At 38.2% G+C, this 23,381-nt stretch overlaps 1 protein-coding gene across 21 annotated transcripts in view; it reads left to right on the forward strand.

Moving 5' to 3' along the window:
- EYA4 (EYA transcriptional coactivator and phosphatase 4) overlaps positions 1 to 23,381 on the forward strand; it is a 297,758-nt gene that overhangs the window by 130,125 nt on the left and 144,252 nt on the right. For 18 of the 21 annotated variants that reach the window (XM_088452214.1, XM_088452303.1, XM_088452311.1 and 15 more), the window contains one exon: positions 13,607 to 13,656. In XM_088452214.1, coding sequence (XP_088308340.1) covers positions 13,607 to 13,656 — 50 coding nt within the window. Of the gene's footprint in view, positions 1 to 1,082; positions 1,455 to 13,606; positions 13,657 to 23,381 lie in introns of those variants that run through there. The other 3 variants (XM_088452284.1, XM_088452319.1, XM_088452290.1) reach the window with 3 other exon arrangements.

Raw genomic sequence — 23,381 nt, forward strand, 5'->3', positions numbered from 1 at the left:
CTAGATACACCAATATTGTATACTCACAGCATTCTTAGCAAACTTCAGCATCATTAATAAAAAAAAAAAACACATACTACATACATCAAAAAGGATAATATGTTTCCTTTTCTTCCAGTAACATGTTGTGGTTTTGTGATTCAGGTTATATGTAAACTAATGGAGCGTACACACGGTCAGATTTGTCAGATTTGTCAGATGAACGATTGAACGATTTTACCAAAGTTTTGAACGATTTGAACGATTGAACGATTTTTGACTGCATTAAAATGAATGGAATCGTCCAAGTCTGACTGCAAACCCATCAGATGTCAGATATCGTTATCTGACAAACGGGAACGCGCATTGTAAATCGTCCATCGTTCAGGCATGTCAGATATGTCAGATTTTCCTTCAGATATGAACGACTGAACGATTTTTAAATCGTTATCGTTCATATCTGAAGGAAAAATCTGACCGTGTGTATGCACCATAAAACTATAGTGCATACAGTATTTTTTGTTTGTTGTGTAAACATGTTTCCCTAAATGGCGTTACAGGCAGCTTGCAGAGAATATCTGTTAGTACATACAATACATCACCCCATAAGTTGTAGCAACACATGTCCATGTAATATCTCGTACAGGTTGATATATCTCTGATGTTATACAGTAGTATAAATGGTTTCACCTCTTTGGGAATGCAAGGGGTTAACTTTTAATGACTTTCATAAAAAAAACAAAGCATATATTCAGTAGTGTGTGCCATAATTTGGTGACTATTTGATTTGTTACCTGTGTTGTTTATTGCTTTACCAAAACTTGCATAAACCCATTAAACCACCATAAATCTCTTATACTAAAGTAAGTTTTCATTGGTCACTGCATTTACAAGTACTCGTATACAAAACACAGTAAACCCTTACAGATAGAAGTAATAATAATAACAATGCACATAGATTCCATTCACATTTTACAGGAGTCTAATACAATAAGGAGCAGATGCGTCATTGTGACAGCCGGTGAGCAGGGTCTGAGGAAGGTGGCTTGATAAAAAGAGCCTTAGGAAACATGCAGCACACTAGATACCCACTGAAAGACAGAGTTGTTGATGGTAGTGACCTCTGAGCGCAAGTCGTCTTACTATAAACAGAAGGGTGTGGAAAGCCATTGGTTTGAGCAGGACTTGTTTACTATCCAGATCACCTCTTTAGTTAACTTAAATAACTGCAGAGAGCTGGCAGCACAGTGACAGCTCAAGGGAGGACAAGTGTCTTAGTGCTACTCGATTCAAGACAATACTGACAGCTAACAAAGAACCCTGTGATACTGAAATTCAGCACCTTCTCCATTACTGCCAGTACTCACTTGGATTGTGTTTTTCCTAAATGGCATACTGGACATCAGCTTTTTCTATTGACTGATTTGTTTTCCCCCTTAATTAAAATTTTGTGAATTTTCTCAAGTGTTTGGAAGGTAAGTCTGGCATGATATTTTTCATTTTACTATTAATGTGGAACAATTTTTTTTAATGAATAGTGCAGTCTAATAGTACTTTGCCAAGAACAGACTGCAAAAGTGTAAAATGGACTAGAAGCACGCTATGGAGAACCTCTGTGCTTAGGCAAATCCTATTATTACTGCAGCAAAAGACACACGTCTTTACACTATACGTTCTACACTCTAGAACTGTACTGCTCTCAGAGTAAAACATTTTTTTTCTTTTGATTTAATATATGTATTGTCATGACTTTGATATTTTGAAACAGCTTTCTATGCTCCTCTAGTATGACAACAGCAATGTGCCATTCGTTTATAATTGTGTTTATAAATTAGATTCAGTCTGTCCAGCATTTCACCGCAGGTATTAGGACAGAAAGGCAGCTGTTTCACTTGATCACATGTCTATATGTTGGCACACAAAATTCCAATCACCATAGTTCCATATTTTTTGGATAAAATGTTTGGACAAAATGTAACAGGTTTTTACATGTGACTTGTAAATAGAAATTGCTAAGAAACTGGTTCTTTCACATCTGATCACCATTGAAATGTAATAAACAAGCAATACAGCAAAGTGCACTTTATTTATGATACAAACACTATATATTTATTTTGGTTATATGGCAAGCAAACAGGCATAGTCGACTTAAAGTTTTATTCATTCTAATTAACCTGTTTAATATTTTTGTATAGAGATGCTCATTATTTTACTGTACTGTATAGAAGTCAAACAGACAAAACACACAGAAAAATAGGAATACCTTATAATGTTCATGTGTGAAAATCCGTTTTGTTTCTTGGAGATTTGTGTTGTACAGGAGTGATTATGAAAAAACACATTACTAAATGTTACAGCCAATGCAGTGTTAGTTTAGCTTCTAGGTTCTGATAAGCAGCATAGGATCCTTTACACCCTTGCTGTCTGTGCATAGCGCACTAGTAGTCACCTTAAATTAGTTTGACTTATGTACCTACTACAGTATATTTCACTTGCTATAAAACTATTTTGTAGCCAGATACATACTGTATGCACGTTTGACCAGCTGTCTATGAATTTCTTTTTGTTTTTATTTTATTTAGGTTATGTTTATTTTATCAGAGACACATGCAGTATATTGTCATGTACCGTACACATTATATTGTAATTTGTAATAAGACATGCTACTATTTATTAATGTACCCTAATTAAAGCTCTAATTTACATGATTTGCATTTAGAAGTAAAAAGTATGAAGATTATCCATATAGTTAATTAACTGTGTTTATATTTTTATTGTTTATTATTATTATTATTATTATTATTAATAATAATAATAATAATAATAATAATAATTATAATAATGTAACATAACTATTTCACAATTCTAATAGCCATAAATTATATTGTTTGCACAGATCAATGCCTTAAAATAGTTTGTCAAACATAATGTACATCTAGATATAACATTTTGGTCAATTATTTATAATAATTGCATTTAGACCATCAAACAGTTGTGCAGTTTTATCTGATTAAGTTACTTGCTATAGTCACTTCTATATTATTGGCTTTAGAACACAGTTAATTATACTACGTTTTCATGAGGCACATTTTGGAATATTGAAATTGTATGTGTAATAAGGCTGTAACATTTTAGTAATCGTTGAGACAACAAATTGAAAATAAAATATACATACAGTACATATATTTATTATTGTTTGTTTTTGTTTTATTATAAATAAATCAACATACTGTGCATGAATATATAGGTTCAGGTGAGGTCATGAGAACATGTATAATGTATAAAAAATATTAGTATACAAATATGCATATAGGATATAGTGATATACATTTGGTAAACCATATACTATACATTGTAATAACTCACTACTTTTCTTTCATTTTAATTTATTTTCCATATGTAAAATCTTTTCAGGTTTCTGAAATGCTTTTTGCAGTTTCTAAAAGAGTTAAAAAAAAAGCTCTATTAATACCAGGAGCCTGTGTGGCTAGCTGCGAAAGATAAGATCTGTGGCTAGTAAATCAAAATGCCTCAACAGAATACTTTGCTATACAATGCAAAACTAATATTACATTACATGGTGTTAGCTTTCTTCTGCACGCCTTTCCCCTGCGTGAGGGTCACTGTTTTTGTTCATGCAAGAACAGAATTTCTATTTTTTTTCCTCTGTTAAATCTACAATTTAGAAAGGATATAGTTTTTTCTTTATATTTTTAAAAATTTAAGGAAAAATATGAGGAACATATCAGAAGAAGTTTGCCACTTCTTATAGCTGAAAGTTAGGAGAGAAAAGAAAACCTTTAAAAGTGTAGCCTACTTTTTGAAGCATATGACCGCTCACTTTGCCCAAAACAAATGAGATGTAATCTTCGCCTGTGGGGTATATACTCTTTGAAGTGTCACTGGTGTGATGAGCATTATTATTAAGAACTTTGGACTTTGTAAGCTGACTGTGTTGATAATATTATGGTTAATAGGTCATTTATGTCAATGTTCTGACATCTTAGGACAAAGAAAAAAGGGCTGTGATGTGTTCTCGCACTCACTTGAAACACATAGCTGCAGCTATTTATTTCACTACTTAGCTTCAGTGATTTGTCATGTCAGTAAGTTATGTAGTGTAGATGTAGTGTGCTAAATAACCACTGATGGCATTACATCCACTAAAGACAAATAGTAAAGCTGCACATGCAGGAACATAAATATATTGTGCATCTTTAATTGAAAACATCCAGTCAGTAGCTTATATTAGAATTGTTGAGATTCAAAATGTGTGCTATGTTTTACATTTAAACAAATAGTTTGGCAGTTAAGTGTGATCTCCCTGCCATTTACACGTAATAATATACACTTTTTAAACAAAAAGTCATATATCTTTATTGAAAATTAATTCGTTATTTGTGGTCATGTTAGTGTATAGGTAAGAGAACATCTACTGTATGTTAATGATTATGGAAATAAAATGTTAACAACAGTAAAAGGCACACTGTGAAAATATATCTAAAATAAATATAAGGGCAGTTTTTGGACTCATTTGAAAAACAATTGCAATAATCTCTTCATATGTGACTCATTTACTAGAGAGGTCTGTTATATGTGGAATGGGATTGAAATACCGACGGCTCAACACTCGCCGGTTCAAATCCCGAAAGTGACAGTGTGACAGATCGAGAGCCCGACGGGCGGTTGGTAAATACCCTAATCCTCCCCTCTCCCCACCCTAACCCTCACTTAGGGGTGCCTAACTGTAACCTCCCCTCCTAGTGCCTAACACTAACCTCCCCCCAGGGGTGTCTAAACCTAACCCCCCCTCCCCATAGCCTAAACCTAACCCTCCCGGGGGTGTGCCTAACCCTAACCTCCTCCCTAGTGCCTAACCCTAACCCCCCATTCCCCTAGCCTAACCCTAGCTTTACCTGGGGGGTGCCTAACCCTAAGTCCCCCCGGGGGTCCCTAAACCTGACCCCCCAATCCCCGGGCTAAGTGTTATACTTACGTGTCAGAGGACGATCGGGATGTTGGGGGTCGGTCTTTTGGCGTCGGGATTAAGATAGGCATCGGCATTTCGACGTCTATCTTAAGTCCCTTGTCGGGCAGGTCGTGTCGGGATTTAGACCGGCGGCATTGCGTTAACTACATCCCGTTATATGTATATGCTTTTAGTCTTCAGGAGGGCAAACAAAATCTTTAGTTAAAGTGTCTAGCAGAAATATTAGGTTAATATATGCGTAAACTTAAGTCATTATTGTCATTGAAATTACAAATGCTTAGTTAGAATATTTTGTATCCATGTAGCCCTGAGGTCTTGAAGCTGCGGAATACCAGCCCACTGTGATCTGACTTGAGCAGGATACATGACTGGTGGTTTTAGGTGATTTACTGTACATAATTTAGAAAGAAATTTGACCTCAAACAGTTAAGAGATCATGGCAGCAGCACCAGCAAATAGGGTTGTCAGGCATGCCCGGCCTATTTAAGTGATAGATGAGAGGATATCCACCCCTTCCATTGTCAGTTGTCAGTCTTCCATTATCTCTAATTCTTTCTCCAATTCACTTTCAACTGCTCCATTAACTTCTTTACTTTCCCACCATCCCCACTGCCCGCACCCCCTATATCTCATTCTCTCTTCTGCAGATCTCTTTTTCTCTACTCAGCAGATCTGTTATTCTCTCCTCGGCAGAACTTTGTCTTTCCCCAGCAGATCCATATTTCTGTCCTCAGCAGATCTCTCAGATCTCTTATTCTCTCCTCCTCCACAGATCTTTTACTCTCTCCTCCGCAGCAGATCTCTTATTCTCTCCTCCTCCACAGATCTCTTTCTCTCTCCTCAGCAGCAGATCTCTTATTCTCTCCTCGGCAGATCTTTGTCTTTCCTCAGCAGATTTATATTTCTGTCCTCAGCAGACCACTCTGATCTCTTATTCTCTCCTCCGCAGTAGATCTCTTATTCTCTCCTATGCAGCAGATCTCTTATTCTCTCCTCGGCAGATCTTTACCTTTCCTCAGCAGATCTCTCAGATCTCTTATTCTCTCCTCCTCAGCAGATCTCTTATTCTCCACTCAGCAATTCTCTTAACCACTGAGTGGATCCACTGGAAAGAAGTCATATCTTCTCTTTTAAACACCGGAGACATAATGACATTGCATATGTAAAGAGGAAGCCACTCTGCTTTTTTCTATTACAGTGGATCTATAGCATTACCATAATTATTTATTTATTTATTTATTACCAGTTATTTATATAGCGCACACATATTCCGCAGCGCTTTTACAGAGAGTCCATTCACATTAGTCCCTGCCCCAGTGGAGCTTACAATCTATGTTCCCTACCACATGCACACACATACACACTAGGGTTAATTTGTTGGGAGCCAATTAACCTACCAGTATATTTTTGGAGTGTGGGAGGAAACCGGAGTACCCGGAGGAAACCCACGCAAGCACAGGGAGAATATACAAACTCCACACAGTTAGGGCCGTAGTGGGAATCGAACCCACGACCTCAGTGCTGAGAGGCAGTAATGCTAACCATTACACCATCTGTGCTGCCCAAGTACCCTAGGACTAATGGTGACAAGTGAGCTGTTACTATTGGTTCGTGCAGAGGCATGAGGGTCGGTGCAGTGTAACTGGTGAAACTCCCTGAAGCCAGTTTGATATTAGGTGTCTTTAAGTCAGTGACTGAGAAAATACTCTGAGACCGTCCTGGAAATAATAGACACATTAAGTCTAGGTGTCAGAACATTTCTAGGTTGAGGGGAAAGGGGGAGAGGGGTATAATTTAGTTTTGAGGTCCCAAAGTTGCAAACTCATTTTATGTGCCTCAAAGACTAGATGGGCCAAATGGTTCTTATTTGCCGTCAAATTCTATGTTTCTATGTTAGAACAGAAACTATATTAATCAGTGGTTAGTGCAGTAGGTAAGTCTTGCTGACAATAAAATACATATGTAAGCCATGGTAGCAATTTAAATATTTAAATGATTTCAGATGACATTATGTAATTGTATATGATTCGTTTTAAAACGTATTGTACCAAATGCTTTGCAGAAAAATTAGACATATTAAGGCTGAATGTAAATATAATGCCAAATATTTCATGTTCTATCAAGGTACAGAAGCTTTTACATATATAAATGTTTTTAGTAGCTCTTTATATTAGAACTATTTATTTTTCAGGAATAGTGGTCATTGTAATTAAGGTTTAATTATCAAGTCTGTGATATGACCTGTGACATGACCTTGTAATCTGTTCAGTCTTAAAATTATAGCTAATTTATTTATAATGAATTTGTTGTTTACAAATGACACATGACACAAGATACTAGGGGGTATATTTACAAAAGGTCGGTTTGGGGTTTTTGCTAATTTTTCTGTCGGTTTTGCAAACTGACCAAAACCGGCCATTTATTAAAAGCAAGACTGGCTAAAAACCCAACTTTAGAAAACTATAGAACATTGTGCCAATAATTGATGTTTTTACATAGACGACTATAGAATCCAGAGATTTACTAACCCGATGGCAAAATGATGGCAAACCCGCTGAAACAATAGACCTGTCTGAAGAAGGCAAGTTTGGGAGAAGCACTGCACAGATCACTATGTTCTTTTCAGGCTTTGTTAGTGTAAACTGTGTAGAAAGAGTTAAAATTAAAAATAAAATGGGTGGCCCTCCCCTCCTCTCAAATCCATTACCAACTCTGGACCTCTTAGAGGTCCCCCCTAATCTTCCTATAACTAGTACCAGGCTGAAGCAGCTGGTGGGCTAATGCCATAACAGGGGGACAGACAGCATGGGTTACCCCTTCCATCACATTAACCAGCTCAAAACTGGTCAGCCTAGGGCTGGAATTCCCCGGAAAGTGGGAACCCCAAAATATAATGGGATTCCGCCTCCAGAGAAACTACCAGCCCTTTGGTAATAATTTAGTAAATAATTTTGTTCATAACAGGTGGACTACAAGTCCCAGGCAGCCTTGGTACAATGGCACTTGTGGAACAGCAAGTGCCAGCATGCCCGTACCTTAAAATCATACTTACCAAACCTTTGGGTGGCATCCTCTTTGGTCCAAGTAGGCATCTATAGGTCTTCAAAAAAAAAAAAAACAATCCCATTGGACAACAATGTACTACATTGCAAAACCCGGATTGAAAGGTTCTACCCGGGCACTCCATAAGAGTCAATGGGAAAGTGCTGATTGACTGAGAGCAAACACTACCATAACAACAGACCGCTCTCAGCCAATCCGCGCTTCCCACGCTTGTTAAATAGTGCGATTTTTTACAGCAATCCAATGTTATTAATGGTCGGTTTCGGTAGGTTTTGGTTTAGAACCAAAACCGTCCTTTAGTAAATGTACCCTTAGGAGTCAGTTCCAAACTGGGCTGGCAGTATACCCATGTCACTAAGTGGGCACCAGATAATCAATAATATGTCCCAAATCACTCTCTCTCAAATTCATGTATTGTTTAATAGTAAGATTTATTCAATAGTCACATGCTTTAGCCACTCCCCTCTCATTAGGTCATGTATGTGCTGGGCTACTGCTGGCTCATCGTCAGATTCACACTCCTCAACCTTGTGTGCTGCCCCCTTTTCCCCAAAGAGTTATGTGCAGGCAGTGTAAACACACTGAGTCTGCACTAGGGAAGTTTTTTTATGTTTGGGGTTGGTGGCTGATGTTATGGGGCAAGTGAGGCACAAGCCACTAATGCAGTCCTGGGGACACTCTATTAACAGACAATAACGATCCATCCCTGGGTCTTGGAGGCACCCTCTTTATCCGATTCTGGTCCTGTGCTAACTGGCACCCTTATCAAATGTCTAAAAATGGCGAGCTGACCCCATGTCTCTCCATTCCAGCGCCCATGATACTAAAAATAGATAGAATTAATTGTCCTTTATTAATAGCCTTATGAAATATTTTCTTTTTAGGACTCCTGATATATGAATATTTCTAACAGTTTATTTTTTGTAAGTTTGTTTATATAATCTTAGAAGATAGCATTTAGGTACTGACTGAATCTTTTTATGTATATCTGCATGCTGTCATAAGAAGGCAGAAAATATAATAAAGCAGGCTACTATATATGCTTTCAATTATACTTAATGTATGACATGACTGTACCTGGCGATGGAAATTATTTTGTACATTTACTAGGTAACAATGAGAAACCAACATGTTGAAAACTCTTTAGATACAGTACATTTTGCAGCATAAACAGTGATGACTTTTGATATGGAAATTATTGGACTGTAACATTTGCTGATTTTGCGCTGTCAATGTGAAACAATAAATACCAGGAAAGCCAGGTTATAAAGAAACAGGAAGATAAATTTTATGGAAGTACTGTCTATACATATTATTTTATATATAATATGAAACATTCATGCTCAAATTATTTCCTTGACTTAGAGCACAATTCCGTGTAAAAAAAAAAAATCAGCTGTGGCAGGTTTAAAAAGAATTTTGGTATTTACCAATTTCCCTTATTTTGTTTTCTTTAGGCTGCTACTAATTATTTATGATCTTTGGACTACCATGGCAACCACAGTTACATGATATAGGGGGATGATTTAAACCTTCTAAAGAGTAGAGAAGTGGACGTTGTCAGAGAATTGTAGATGTTGCCCATAGCAACCAGTCAGCTTCTCCCTATCAGCTTTGATAATGTACTTGATAAATGTGAGAAGCCGATTTGATGCTATGGGCAACTTCCCTGCTTGAACACTCTTTGGAAGGTTTGATTCATCTTCCCATAGTGAGCAGAGGGGCTTTGGAACACCCCTCTGAGTTCTGTGCACACTGTGAAAACCTCTTATCCCATCTGCAACTGCTTCACATGCTGATAGCTGTGAGTCTCAACAGACTGTGTATGTGTCTGGTAGCCATTTTGTTGTTTTTCAAATATATCTTTATAGGAGATTATGATGTGTAGGAAGGTTGCTCAAATGCATTCTTAAAATGGCTATGTAAGGATAAAAATCTTCTATGTCAGATTATTACTTTAATCTGAACAAATCATATCCTAAAAATGTAACACCTGCACACTTGAACAATCTTTGTTAAATTACATCGAAGATAGTAAAGTTCTTTGATTTTTGTATGTACTGTAGTTGACTCATGAAGTACTTGCCATTCCTTGTTGATTAAAAATTTAGAGTATTTTGTAGTTGCCAATAGTAAATTATTATGAACTGATTTTTCATATATATTCTATATGTAATGTTTGCTTACTCTATAGAATGTCCAGAAGACTCCCAAATTGCGAGGAGTTCTACCTGATTCCTGGGAGAGCAAAGGAACCCTCCCGGATCCCACCACTTTCTTTGTAGCAAATTTTATCATTATGGCCCTGCCTCCATGGCATGATGTTGCGATCTGTGGCATTACGTGGTGGTGTGGTGGGTTTCGGTTATACCCCTTTCACATCGCAAATGCTTGGTCGCACCCGGGATTTGTACACGCGTCCATCTCGGGTGCGACCCACCTGAGACCCCTTTCAGCCCAGCAGCCCGACCCGGCGATAATGCCAGGTCGATGTCATCAACGCCATCACTGCTGAGCGCTTGTAGATGAGATAATCTGCAAGCGCCGACTCCCTATTTAGTGAACGGGTCACTGGGTCACATTGGGTTCACACTGCACTGCAAGCCTGGTTGAACTCGTGTTCAACCCTGCTCATTACCTGAGTTCAAATGCCAGGTCGCTCGACCTGGGTTATTTCAACTGGGCCCTTTCACACTGCACAGTAATCCAGGTTGCTCACGTTCATGTGCAATAACCCGGGTTATTTGCTGGCATCTGAGTTTATCTAATACGATAACAAGTCAGTGTTAATGTGGAAGGGTGAGAAGATCTATCCTGATTCAAACTGGTTTCTGTACTTTAAATAACACTAAACGATATTCAAGATTAGAACTTCTTTGGCAAACAAGTTCTTTTGTCAAATTTGCAACCCAACATTTTACTGAAGCCTTATGAAAAGAATACAGCATTGTCATTTGTCACAAGATCCACTACAGTACCCCACTTTGGTGCAAAGAGATCATGTACTCCTTCAAATAAAAGCAATGCTATATATCTAGTGTAAAAATGCAAGTGATGTCACACAAAGGTGAGTCACAAGAGGGAAAAGATAACAAGAGACTGATTTGTGTCAGCATTTCTTGTTTTCCTCAGAGACATTTAGAAAGTGTGGACTGCTCTTCTTTGAAAGTAAAAACAGACACGCTTTTTAAGAGGGTCACTTAATGACACCCTGACATCCATGCTCCAAACAGCTAAAATATCAGGAAGATAATACTGATGAATTGAAGTCTGCAATTCACAATCTGAACATGAAGAAAATGACCAGTTTTATTTAGCATTTTCATACTGTTCAAAAAGTTTCACACACCTGCATCTGGAATAAATCGGAACTTAAAGGTGTCTATTTATTAACTGTAATTATTGTATTTCACAGAAAATCTTCATAAGACAGATGTTTGCGGATTATTCCAGCAAACAAGTATCCCGAGAGCATAAGAAGCTGCGACCACTACATATAGCGGTATCTGCTGTGGTCCCTCCGTCTTCGATCGCAAAAGCAATCCTATACGTTTCTATGGGACTGCTAAAATTATGAAATATATCAAGCTCAGAAAATCTGCTCTTCTGTAGATGGTGCTGGCCATTGTAGCCTAGGAGCTGTATTTTTGCTAATTTTTTCATTGCACAGTGAGAATGGCGGGTCTGAAAGTGGAAATAAAATGATCGCATAAGTACAGTTAGTTGATCAGTCAGTTCCAGTTAGGAAACAAATTTAAAAAATTCAGGTTCACCAACATAAATTATTTATTTCAGGAGAGAATCTTAAGATATTAGCGCCTCATTTAACAACATACCAGCGGCATATCTTGTTTAGTATCACAGTGATACTAACAAATATGCCACGGGTATTCAGCTTACTTACCCCTCCAGCAAGGGCCAGTAACGATCCCCCTCCTCAGCGGCATCCTCTGCTCTGTTGCTGGCAGACTATCGCTGCCAGTGATAGGTTGTTCATTCATGCGCATGTACTTTACATGACACTTTTACCTGGTGGGGACCTGGCAATGCCTGGAAGTCTTCACTGAAGCCATAAAAGCTGCTGCCGGGTTGCCATTTCAAGATGGCGAAAGTGATGCCGTGACAAACAGCGGGAATCTTAGAGTACCTGTGATTGTTAAATACAGAAAGGATGAAATAAAACCCCTTTAGCGAGTGCTGAAGGAGTTATGCATCATTGTTAAATGGGGCCCTGAGTCTCTCGATAAGCATGTGAAGTGCTATGATGCAAGTGTCACATATCATTACTTAGGGGTCTATTTACTAAGCAGTGTTAGGAGACAGTGAAAAGTGATAAGTCAGTGATAAGGTGCCAGCCAATCAGCTCCCAACTGTCACCTCACAGGCTGTGTTTGAAAAATGACAGTTGGGAGCTGATTTGCTGGCACCTTATCACTTTTCACTCTGTCTCCTAACACTGCTTAGTAAATAGACCCCTTAGTTCTTTGGCAAAGGTCCAGCGACAATTCCCCTCTTCAGCGGCATCCTCACCTCTATCGTTGCCAGTGATAGGTTGTTCATTCATGCGCATGTGTGGAAGGCTTCGCTGAAGTCGGAAAGGCTGCTGCCGGATCCCCATTGCTGGCAATGGGGACTGTTTCACTCACCATCTATAGATGACGTAAGCGATGCAGTGACAAACAGCGGTAATCTTGGATTACCGCTGTTTGTTAAATATTGAAAGGAGGACATAACCCCTTTAGCACTTGCTAAAGGGGTTATGGGTTGTTGATAAACGGGGTACTTAGTTTGAATTTTCTTTATCAAAAATGAATTTGTTTATGTCTAGTAATGAGTCATGACATGCTATATCTGTTTTTAAATCAGAACACCTATTATTATTATTAGTAGTAATAAAGTAAGTTCCTACATTGATAAGTGCTCATTAAAGAGTGGATTATACATAAGTTATAAACACAATTTTGGGTAGATAGAATACTTACTACTTTCAGGAATCTTCTTTATAATCCAGTTGTACAGCAATGCAACAGCTTGTCGCCAGTGTCTTGCTCTCAATACCAATGCTAAAAGTCCATGGACAAACATTTAACATAAAATACACTGTGAAAAAGCGGTAGTAGTATAACGTAAGTTATTATATGGGTACAGTTAATTTTTTGTTGTTAAACTCATTTATTTTGTCATAAGTAACAATGATGCATTTAGCTGTAATATAAACTCTTGACTTATAAGGCTAAAAATTAAAATGCTATCAAATACCCTTTAGCTTTAAATTTGGTGTTTATTATTGGAAGCTTTAACAGGAAATAAGCAATAAAAATCCCCCCTCCCCTCATATGTGAGTAGCTTATCACGCTAGTTCTTTTGTTCATGTCCTTTGGATGCTCTTACGCTTGCCTGTCTGGAAATTTCACTATGTACAAAATTGCCAATTGTACCTATTAATTGTATATTGAATGAGATGACAATATTCTGAAATTAATATCTCCATATTTAGGCAGGAATCATGCTTTAAGTCATTGTATGAAATCCTGTATTAAATATTAATAACTAGCAGTAATTTCCCTTTTATAGGTAAAGAAACCGTGCACAGAGTCAGATGGTCCAGAGCCCCAGAATTCCAGGTAACCAGCATTAAAATATTTCATGGTTAACAGATGGAGCGCAGAAGTGATTTGTAAGAAGCTGGTGCTGCTTTCATGGGAGAATCATATCCAAATACCATGAGTGTGAAAGAAAACAGAGGCAGAGAGACCTGGCTGTATGGCATATGGGCCAGGCGAACGTGCTTTGAAATGTAACTCACACCAGGCTTGCTAATGGTGTTAATGGCTTTTACAATTAATACGAGAGTGGAATGGAGAAGCGGGAGGAGATAAAAGCAGAAACACTCTGCAGGAACAATATTGCCAACTTGTCACCTGTTACACATCAGACAGAGTGTTTTATATTCTCCAGCTCCCAGTCACTATAAGGTCCCCAAAATTAATAGTACTGTTTAACTCTTAGATATTGTAAGAATAGCATAGTTGACTAAATGCAATCTCAATAAGAATGTGTTGGAGGCATTGCTCTGCTGTTTTGTTTGTTTTTTCTTATACGAGGGTGGTTCAATAAGTAAGGAAACACGACCTCTCACAGTTGTAATGGTCTCTATTTCATTCTAATTTCCCGCCAGCTCAGAGCAGTAGACCTCTGATTCTCCTCACCAGCATTATCAGTCATTTTGTCCCAACATCAGTTGAAAGATGACGGGGGCTGGCGGAAACATGTTCAAACATTGAGGTTCAATGTGATCAGATTTCTGCATCTAACGGGCACATCAGCAGCTGAGATTCATCACCAACTTGTTGAGGTGTACGGTGATAACGTCATGTCGCGGAAACAGGTTTGGGTTTGGTGCACTGCGTTTGAAAATGACAGGACATATGTTCAAGGACAAGTCAAGACAAGTTGATGAATTCCAACCGCTGATGTGCCCTTTAGATGCAGAAAGCTGATGACACTGTGCAACTCAATGTTTGACCATGTTCCTGCCAGCCCTGCCATCTTACAACTGATGTTGGGGCAGTATGACTGATATGAGGCGCAGTCTAATGGCTGTGAGGTGAAACAGTGGTCTAACTGCTCTGGCCTGGCGGGAAATTAGAATGAATTAGAGAACATTACACACGTGAGAGGTCTTATATTGAACCAACCTCATAGTTTCTTGAATAGTGTTAATACATAATTATATTGTAAAATTATTTTTCCTCAAGTAAAGTCTGATAAATGTCAAGATAACATAATTCAAAACTAAATATAATCTCTCCAAACAGCTATTTTTTACATTTATTTTATACGCATAGATTGCAGATCCATATACTTTACAACACAGTAACAGCAGAATAGGTGCTATGCCAGACAATTATTTCCTTTGCAACTGAACTATTAGGGGGTTGATTCAATTATATTCGAGGAGGCGAGTTGCCATTGTAATGGTGTGGAAACTAAACTCTCCCTCCTCGCAGACCAATCTCATAACGAACTTATGGATTTTGGTATGCAGCCCTATGGGACTGAAGTGCAGCATAAAGCCGCTAATTGAATTAACCCCTTAATATATATTTTTGTGTTAGTTGTCTTTATAGTGATTTATTTTACTAGGCAGAGTAATTGTGTTTGTTATGTATGTAACAGGCATATTATGAAACTTGATGCTGCTGCTTTTGTACTTTCCACACAATCTGTTAATGTGTTCCCAAACTGGATGTGGTGAAAATGATCTCTAATTCTCTGCAAAACGAATTTGTTCAAAACATTTCACACAGACATATTTACATATTTACTAATAAGTATTGATAAGATTGGTTTTCTATTGTAGTGCTACAAAACGTTCTATCACCATGATATAATAAGTGATACTCAGCTGCCCAGCGAACCTGGTCGTCCTAGCTTTCAGTTTCACTGAAAAAAAAAAAAAGAGTTAAAAAGATGCCATATTATGGAAAAAATATTTTTAGAACATTCTGTTTTGAACAGAAAAAAGCATTATTTAAATAAATACATCTTTTTAATTTACCATTTCCTGCTTTTACCATCCTGAGAAGGCGAGTGAAAGAAGGCTTATGGTTGTATTTGTTAAATAGATTTGCATGCATGGTGAAAATGACACCGGAGAAAGTTGCCAATTCTATTTGCCAGCAATGGTTACGGCTGAAGAACACACGGCATTAGGTTAGAGAAAACAGCCCTCGTCTCTGAATAATAAAGAACCCACAAAGAGATACACGTTATTGACAAACTCCATGAATGCATTTAAATTCAGGGCAGGGAAAGTGTGCTCGCTAGAATACTGTCTGCATACATGTTAATGGATAGTTTGACTAGCCTGCATACTGATAATGTCACGGTTTCACAACATGTGTTCCTGTACCCCAAGTGGAACTTCACACAGCTCCACGGTATTCTAGCACTCTATTTAATTTAAATGAATAGAAATGTTTAATGTTCTGGTAACAAATATAGGTTACAAATCATAGGGGTGCTTTGTATATATTTACACAACTTATTTCTTTTTTTTTATCAAATATTTACCAGCATAATGGTGTACATGATACAAGAGTTAATAAAATATGACATAGAAATTGGGAACTCTATATCAACAAAGAGTTAGAGTATTTATTTATCACTGTATATGAAATCGTGACAAAATAAGACCTGCACTGGTTCCACCAAAGCCACGCCCACTTTGTGACAAAACACTTCCCATTCCCATAAAAGCCACACCCTCTTTGAAGCCCTTTATTTGGGACTGTCTTGGTGAAATTGGCACAGTTAGGAAGTATGGAAGTGTTGACAGTGTCATCCTATAAGCCATGCTACTACATACTTATCTACTTTTAAATACTCCTTTAGGAGTAGGAGTAGGAGGTAGAAGCATACTTACCTACTTTTATTATCTGTTCCCCGTGAGTTTCCCAGTGAGTAGACACAGGTGGCCGCTTTGGGGGGGTGGCGGGGCTACGTCATTAGGCCCTGCCTCTGTCATGGCACAAATCGCGGGAGTGTGAGGAGGGGCGGGGTTAAATTACGCAAAATCTGAGCCACGATTCATGGCAATTATGCTGTGTTCCCGGCATTTATCTCCCCATATTGCCCTCTTCACTAGGAACTGGGCAGGATGCGGTAGATCCGGCTACTCTTCTGGGAGTGCAGGGGGCTCCCCTAAAATTCGAGAACCTCACGATATTTCCGGGAGAGTAGTAAAGTATGGGTAAAAAGGGAAAAGTTATTTACAAGCAAAAACTAAAAACATTTAAATAATATGACATAAAAAACTAATATATAATTCAATATTAAGATATCAAATGAAACCAGCAAGCATTGTAATATTGGTATTAGTATTTTGAACCCATCATTTGCCTTGTTGCAAGCTACAGTTTCATGCCTGGCATTGCACGGTTTATTTTTTCTATGACTTCCCCCACCTTCCAGTCTATGTCTCTCCTTCCTCATCTGTTACTCTCTCTTATCTCTATCCCTCATGTCCCCTCCATCTTTCTCATTTGTGTTCCACCTCCTCCCATCTGTCTCTCTCTCTTACAAATCTCTTCCCATCTGTTTATTTCTCTCTCTGTCATTAATGTTCCTGTCCTACCTTCATCTTTCTCTCATCTATACCCCCATCTATCTCTCTCATCTCTGTCCCCTTCCCCATCTATCTCTCTCTCATCTCTGTCCCCTTCCCCATCTATCGCTCTCTCGTCGCTGTCCCCTTCCCCATTTTTCTCATCTCTGGCAGCAAAGTGATTTTCGTTCCACACTGTGCTTAGTGGTGGCTCCCCAAATCATTGCTTCCTAGGCAGCTGCTTTAAGCTATCTAATGCCAGTGCTAGGGTTGTGTATTTTCTACTTTAAATAATTAAGAATTACAAGTCTTGGAACTAGAGCTAATAACTGTAGAATACAAATAATATGATTGCATATTGGTGTTTGGTGTTACTGAGATAGAGCACTTATAGTACATAAAATGCTGCTTTTTAATGCATACAGATACAATAACATTGACTCCAGACAAAGGAAATTGTTTTTTTTACCATGTTTAAGACAAATTTTATTTGACCTTGAACCTCCAGGCATCTCCCTATAGGGCTGTGAGCAAAAATGTGCGAGTCCAGTGTGAGATCATTACAGTGCACACAAGCAGTATACTAAGATTGATTACAGACAGCTCCCCTATATGTGCTCCAGAATTAATATAGATTAGCAAGCTTGTAGCAAAGTCACAGGATTAATTTCTTATTCCAGCTATATGACCAGAAATAATATACCTAGGTGAACGGGACTCACATTTTTATTACTGTTATATGGATGGACACTATAATATGAGCTCATTCGATTGATATATTCAAGTACGCTATTGAATTTTTTTTTTGTCACTATATGATATATCTGAACTTTATGAATTGGTTGATTATTTCCCTGAACTGGAATAACCATTGTCTATTTTTATATATAGATTTTTATACTCTCATGCTGATTTAATTACAATTGACTGTTTGAACAATACCTTAATAAATTATACTGTCATCTTCAACATATCATAAGGTGTTTGTGTGACATGACTATATTAGCGCAGCACAATTTTGAGATTATTTATATTTTAAGGATATAGAGAATGCCATGACGGTTACTTAAACTCCCTACTATGGCTGCCTAAGTCGAGCAGGCCAGCCTCGATATACTCTGCGCCTACCTTACACATTTGATCTTTGGATCCACATGGTTAAATCGCACAGTTTTACCATGCATTCGTCCCCTTTAAGCCCAATCTGGACACACCCGATATTCCCGATGGGTAATAATGTTAAATTCTCTACAGCATGGATTCTGGCAAGGTTCACAAGGTCCATGAATATATTTGTTTGTTTCAAACTTCTGAGACAAATATGGTATCCCTCCAACCCTCCTTGTTCAGTTTATGCAGATTAGGGAATTCATTCACTTTCATACTATGGGGTATAGTTGCCCCTAGCAACCAATCAGATTCTAGCTGTTATCTTCTAACAGGTGCTAGTTCAATGTTAAGTAGAATCTGATTAGTTGCTATGGGCAAAATCTCTACTTATAAAAACTCTCACTTTAGTAAATATACCCCCTAAGAGGTAGATTTACTAAAGCTTATAAAATTGAAAGAGGTGGTGTTGCTCATAGTAACTAATCAAATTCTACCTCTCATTTCTCTATTGCACCCTAGAAAATGATGGACAGAATCTGATTGGTTACTGGGAAACATCGCCACTTTTCATTTTTAGAAACTTTAGTACAGTATATTACCTCTTAATTCTCTAAACTCCACAAACTGACCCATTTGAAAGGAAATGCATCTACTCTATAGGCAGCCAGGGAACTACAGTATCTCCTTACTCTACCATACTGTCTTATTCACTGTTACACATCATTGAAAATATGCAAAATGGCTTGGGATAGGGACTTAGCTAACACCATGAACCAGGAGGGATGGTCATTTGTCAGAAAACCTATTGCCAAATCATCCATAAATACAGCTGTAAGAGGAAATACCTTTAAGATTTATATAAATTGTAGAAGTACTGTAGCTGGTTTCCTCTAAATTACAAAATATTCTACAGCCTCTTACCTGTGTTAGAGGCAGTGCAGTGGTGTTGGTACATTTATGTTTGGTGGGACTGCCCCCATATCTTCAGTTTGTAGCACAAAATGTCTGATGTTGTCAGGCAGGTTATTGACACAGTGATAATGTAGATCCTCTCATTATGCTACTGTGTCGCTCCATCAAATCAATCACCAAATAAGGATCAGCTGGCATAAAATACGTTGTTTGTAGTGATTGAAGATTCTCTAATTGCTAGAGATTGGGAAAATCCAGGCTCACTTTTTTACCTTGCAGTGGTTTCTTGCCTATAGTAGATAGCTTAAATGGAGTATATTATAAGTCTGCTTAATGACAAGTTCAAAGATTTTCACAATACCGGGGAATCTTGGTACACCTGCAATAACTCTCCACTCGCCGGCTGATTAGTTCCCAATAGGGTGTATACCTCCCCATAATCATGTTGTCCATGTAAGGCAGGCCTTTTAGGCTTCAAAGGAGATCCTTGCCTTCCTACAGTATTTCTTTATACACTGTAAAGTTTAAAACCTAAACACCAAGAACTAACACTAATGTCCTTCTTGATATACTGTATATATATAGATTTTTATTTGTTGTTGGTGCATATGTACTATCTGTTGCTTTGCAACATTTCTTTCTGTTTGTAGGGTTACCATACTTGTATTTCCTGTTGTTATAAATAAAGAGCAAAAACTCAATTGTAATATCAGTATAATCTAATGTGTAGTGCTTTACAAAGTCTTATCTAATTATAAGTACAGATACAGCCTCTATAGTTTAGCTGTTTGTGGATTTTGAGGTCTAACCAGAGCTGGCATTACTACTACACGGACATAGCTGGTTACTTAAGGCCAACTGGGTTTAGGGGGCATCTAAAACACTGAATAAGTGTCATAGCGTCTAGGGGTCTATGTACTAAGCCTTGGAGAGAGATAAAGTGGATGGAAATAAAGTACCAACCAATCAGCTCCTAGCTGTCACTTTACAGGCGGTCCTTGAAAAATGACAGTTAGAAGCTGATTGGTTGGTACTTTAGTTCTATCCTCTTTATCTCTCTCCAAGGCATTAGTACATAAACCCCAAAGTAAGAAGCAAAGGAGGATCCAAGGCAGTGCCTATGGGGAAGTGCCTAAGAGTGGTGGCGCCTACAGCATCCATAGCACGCCTGCAAGCACTGATTCTAACTACTACAACTAAGGGGCCTATCCATTAGCAGATGTATTTCTGAGCGATGAAAGACAAAAGATATCCCTTGAAAATTCCGGTGGCTGCGCTGAACGATATCTGTCATGTACATGACAGATTTTGGCAAACAACGATCGATGAACGATATCGCATGACATCATTCAGGGAGTGGATTTTTTTCACCTTTTCACTGTAGCGCTCTGTAGCTGCTGCTAATATCTTTCGTCGTTTGTTGTTTACCGCATATAAACTGCACGATATTGCTAATATTGTACAACTATATGCGATAATTGACCATGTTGGAGAGATGATAGATGCGATTTATCGGCAGCGGGAGTGCGCATCTGTCATCGTTCAGGGCCTATCCTTTAGCAGATATAATGAACGATTGAACGATTTATCATTCAATTGTTCATTTTATCTGCTAATGGATAGGCCCCTTAATTAAACAGAGCTCTATAGTGCAGAAGTGGAGGGCGAAACCGTGAAACCTCGCAAGGAAAGCTATGTTTCTTGTAAGTTTCCCATAGTAACTGAAAGCAGATCCAGCACTACAGTACTTCCTATGAAGATAAACTATGTTTTGCTCTTGAAATGGGTAATTTGATTAAGCAAACTCTGATCTGGGATATTTTCTAACACTATGGGCTGAATTCAATTCCCCACCACAATTACGTGGCTTTGGAGCTCCCAGTTTAAGTGCCCAGGTCTATTCAATTACAGCCCACGGTAAGCCCTCAGGCTGCACTTAAAGCAGAATTCTGTTTGCACCTTCCAGAGGTGAGCAGCCGAGCACTAAGTGCTGCCGCTAATTGAATTCCCCCCAATGACTGAAAAAAAATCGTCGCGATTAGCTGCCTAATTGTAATAACACCCTGATACATTGTTGTTGTGTTTTTGTCTAGTTTTTTTTACAATGTATTGACTTAAAAAAAGAAGACCTCAACATCAAATACCTATTATGGACTGGCTAGACCATGTTGAAAATTCAGATAATAATAACTAGTGGCAGCGGTAATGAAGTAAAGAAAAGTAGTACTGATGCAGTCCCATCGGCATACAACTTGTTTACAATTAAAATTTATTAGCATTTTTCTCAGTAGTGCGCATGCAATCTGTGCTGACAGATTTGATATGTCCTTACAAAAGGAAATTACAGATGTGTCCTTATACATCTTTGCTGCAGTCATGCTAAAAGCCCCTCTTGGCGTACCAGGTCAGGTGAGACTCTGCTAGCGCTGGGCATCTTTTCTAAGTCTTCTTTTTGCTGAAAATGCATCTAAGTCGCAATATGATGCAACTAGCATGCACCAGCAGATTGTGCCGATTAATTTTATATGCAACACTTGTATATCTGTATGTGACTGAGATTCCGAATCTGTATACAAAGTGCATTCCATTGCGACTTGGACGCATTTTTGGGGAAAAAAAGACACCCGGCACTATCAGAGCAGCATGGGACCTGGCGGCTCACTCACGCCAGGCAAGTCGCGCTGTGTGGCATATTGAGGCTAGATGTATGAGGACACATCTGTACATTAAACAATTTATTTTCACAAATTGCATGTAATGTTGTATGAAGTGGTAATAACCAATCAGAAACTGTTATGCCACTAGATATAGCTGCCCTTTAGCAGGTAAATGATATGTGGAAAAAACATTGCTTGCAACACCAACTGATTATGAGAAGAGCAATTCCCACCAAGGCCATTGTACTGCTAAGAACACTGTAATTTAACATAGGTGATGCCAGACATTGCCATAGCTGCTAGTTAAAACAAACACCTTCAAAGTTCACAATCTTAAAAAAAAAGTCACATATCATGTAAAAGGTCAATAACTACTGTAAACTGAAAACCATGAGTTCGAAAAATGTTAGAGTTTCATAGATAAGATGGTAATGATCAGATCCAAAGTAAGTGCTCAAAGGATCAATAGAGGTCATTTAGGGAACTACATATGCAAAGAAATCATAGGAGGAAATATACTAAACCTTCTAAAGAGTGGAACAGTGGACAAGCAGAGAGGTTGCCCATTTGATACATTTCCTCTATAGTCTCCCTTGGGAGAAACATGCAACACTTGACTAACCAGAAAGCCGTACCACAAATAAATTATTTTAATCGTACATCAAGCATTGTAAAAGCTAATCTAAAGAGATTTCTGGCACTAATAAAGTTGCCAAAAAGCTTCAGTTTTGTCACAAAAATTCATCAGTTTATCAGCCTTCTTAATAGAATATATGAAATAAAATTTATATTACTGTAGGTTTTCACTCCTTCACTTGAGGGTAGTCTTCCCTGACCTGTTTCTGGTCAGGTTTGGGTCTGTGTAGAAAAGTAAAGTGCCCATATGGTGAAGTATGCTAAATATGGTGTACCCACTATTTTCAGGATATGCACATTGCAGATAGGAGTCTTTTTAAGAGGCCTATATAATAGATGGCTATCCAGGTACTCAGGTACAGTATATGGAACCTCACTGTACAGTATATGGAACCTCAGTTGTATCAGTGGTGCCTCTGTTGTACATCAGTGTTATGTTGATGGTACATCAACAGGATGATCCATACCTATCAAACCATCATTGCTGGAAGTATAATACAGAATAAAAAATAGTGCATGATCTTAGGATACACCCCTAAATGTGCACTTAGTAAAAATTATTGTTTTATGGACCATACACACGGTCAGATCAGATATCGTTGTCTGATCGTCCTGCATGTGCTGGATGATCGTTATCGAACATCAAGCATATGCACCATTCCCCAACTACTATAACGACCCTCGATCAACGATCGAGGGTCCCTATAGTAACCAGGCTAACCTGGTCGATATTGACCAGGTTGGCCTGCATGCACGGGCGATGGTCGATATCGATATCGACCATCCATGCCCGCGCATCGTTTGGTCTTTTTAGGGGACAAAAAAGGACGTTTTAAACAATCAAATGATAAACAATATCGTTTTCTTTTAAATCGTCCTTTAAATCTGACCGTGTGTATGCACCATTAGACATTACTCCTTACAA

This window comes from Taudactylus pleione, unplaced genomic scaffold (genome assembly GCF_031769625.1).
Source record: "Taudactylus pleione unplaced genomic scaffold, aTauple2 ptg000006l, whole genome shotgun sequence".
Lineage (NCBI taxonomy): Eukaryota > Metazoa > Chordata > Amphibia > Anura > Myobatrachidae > Taudactylus > Taudactylus pleione.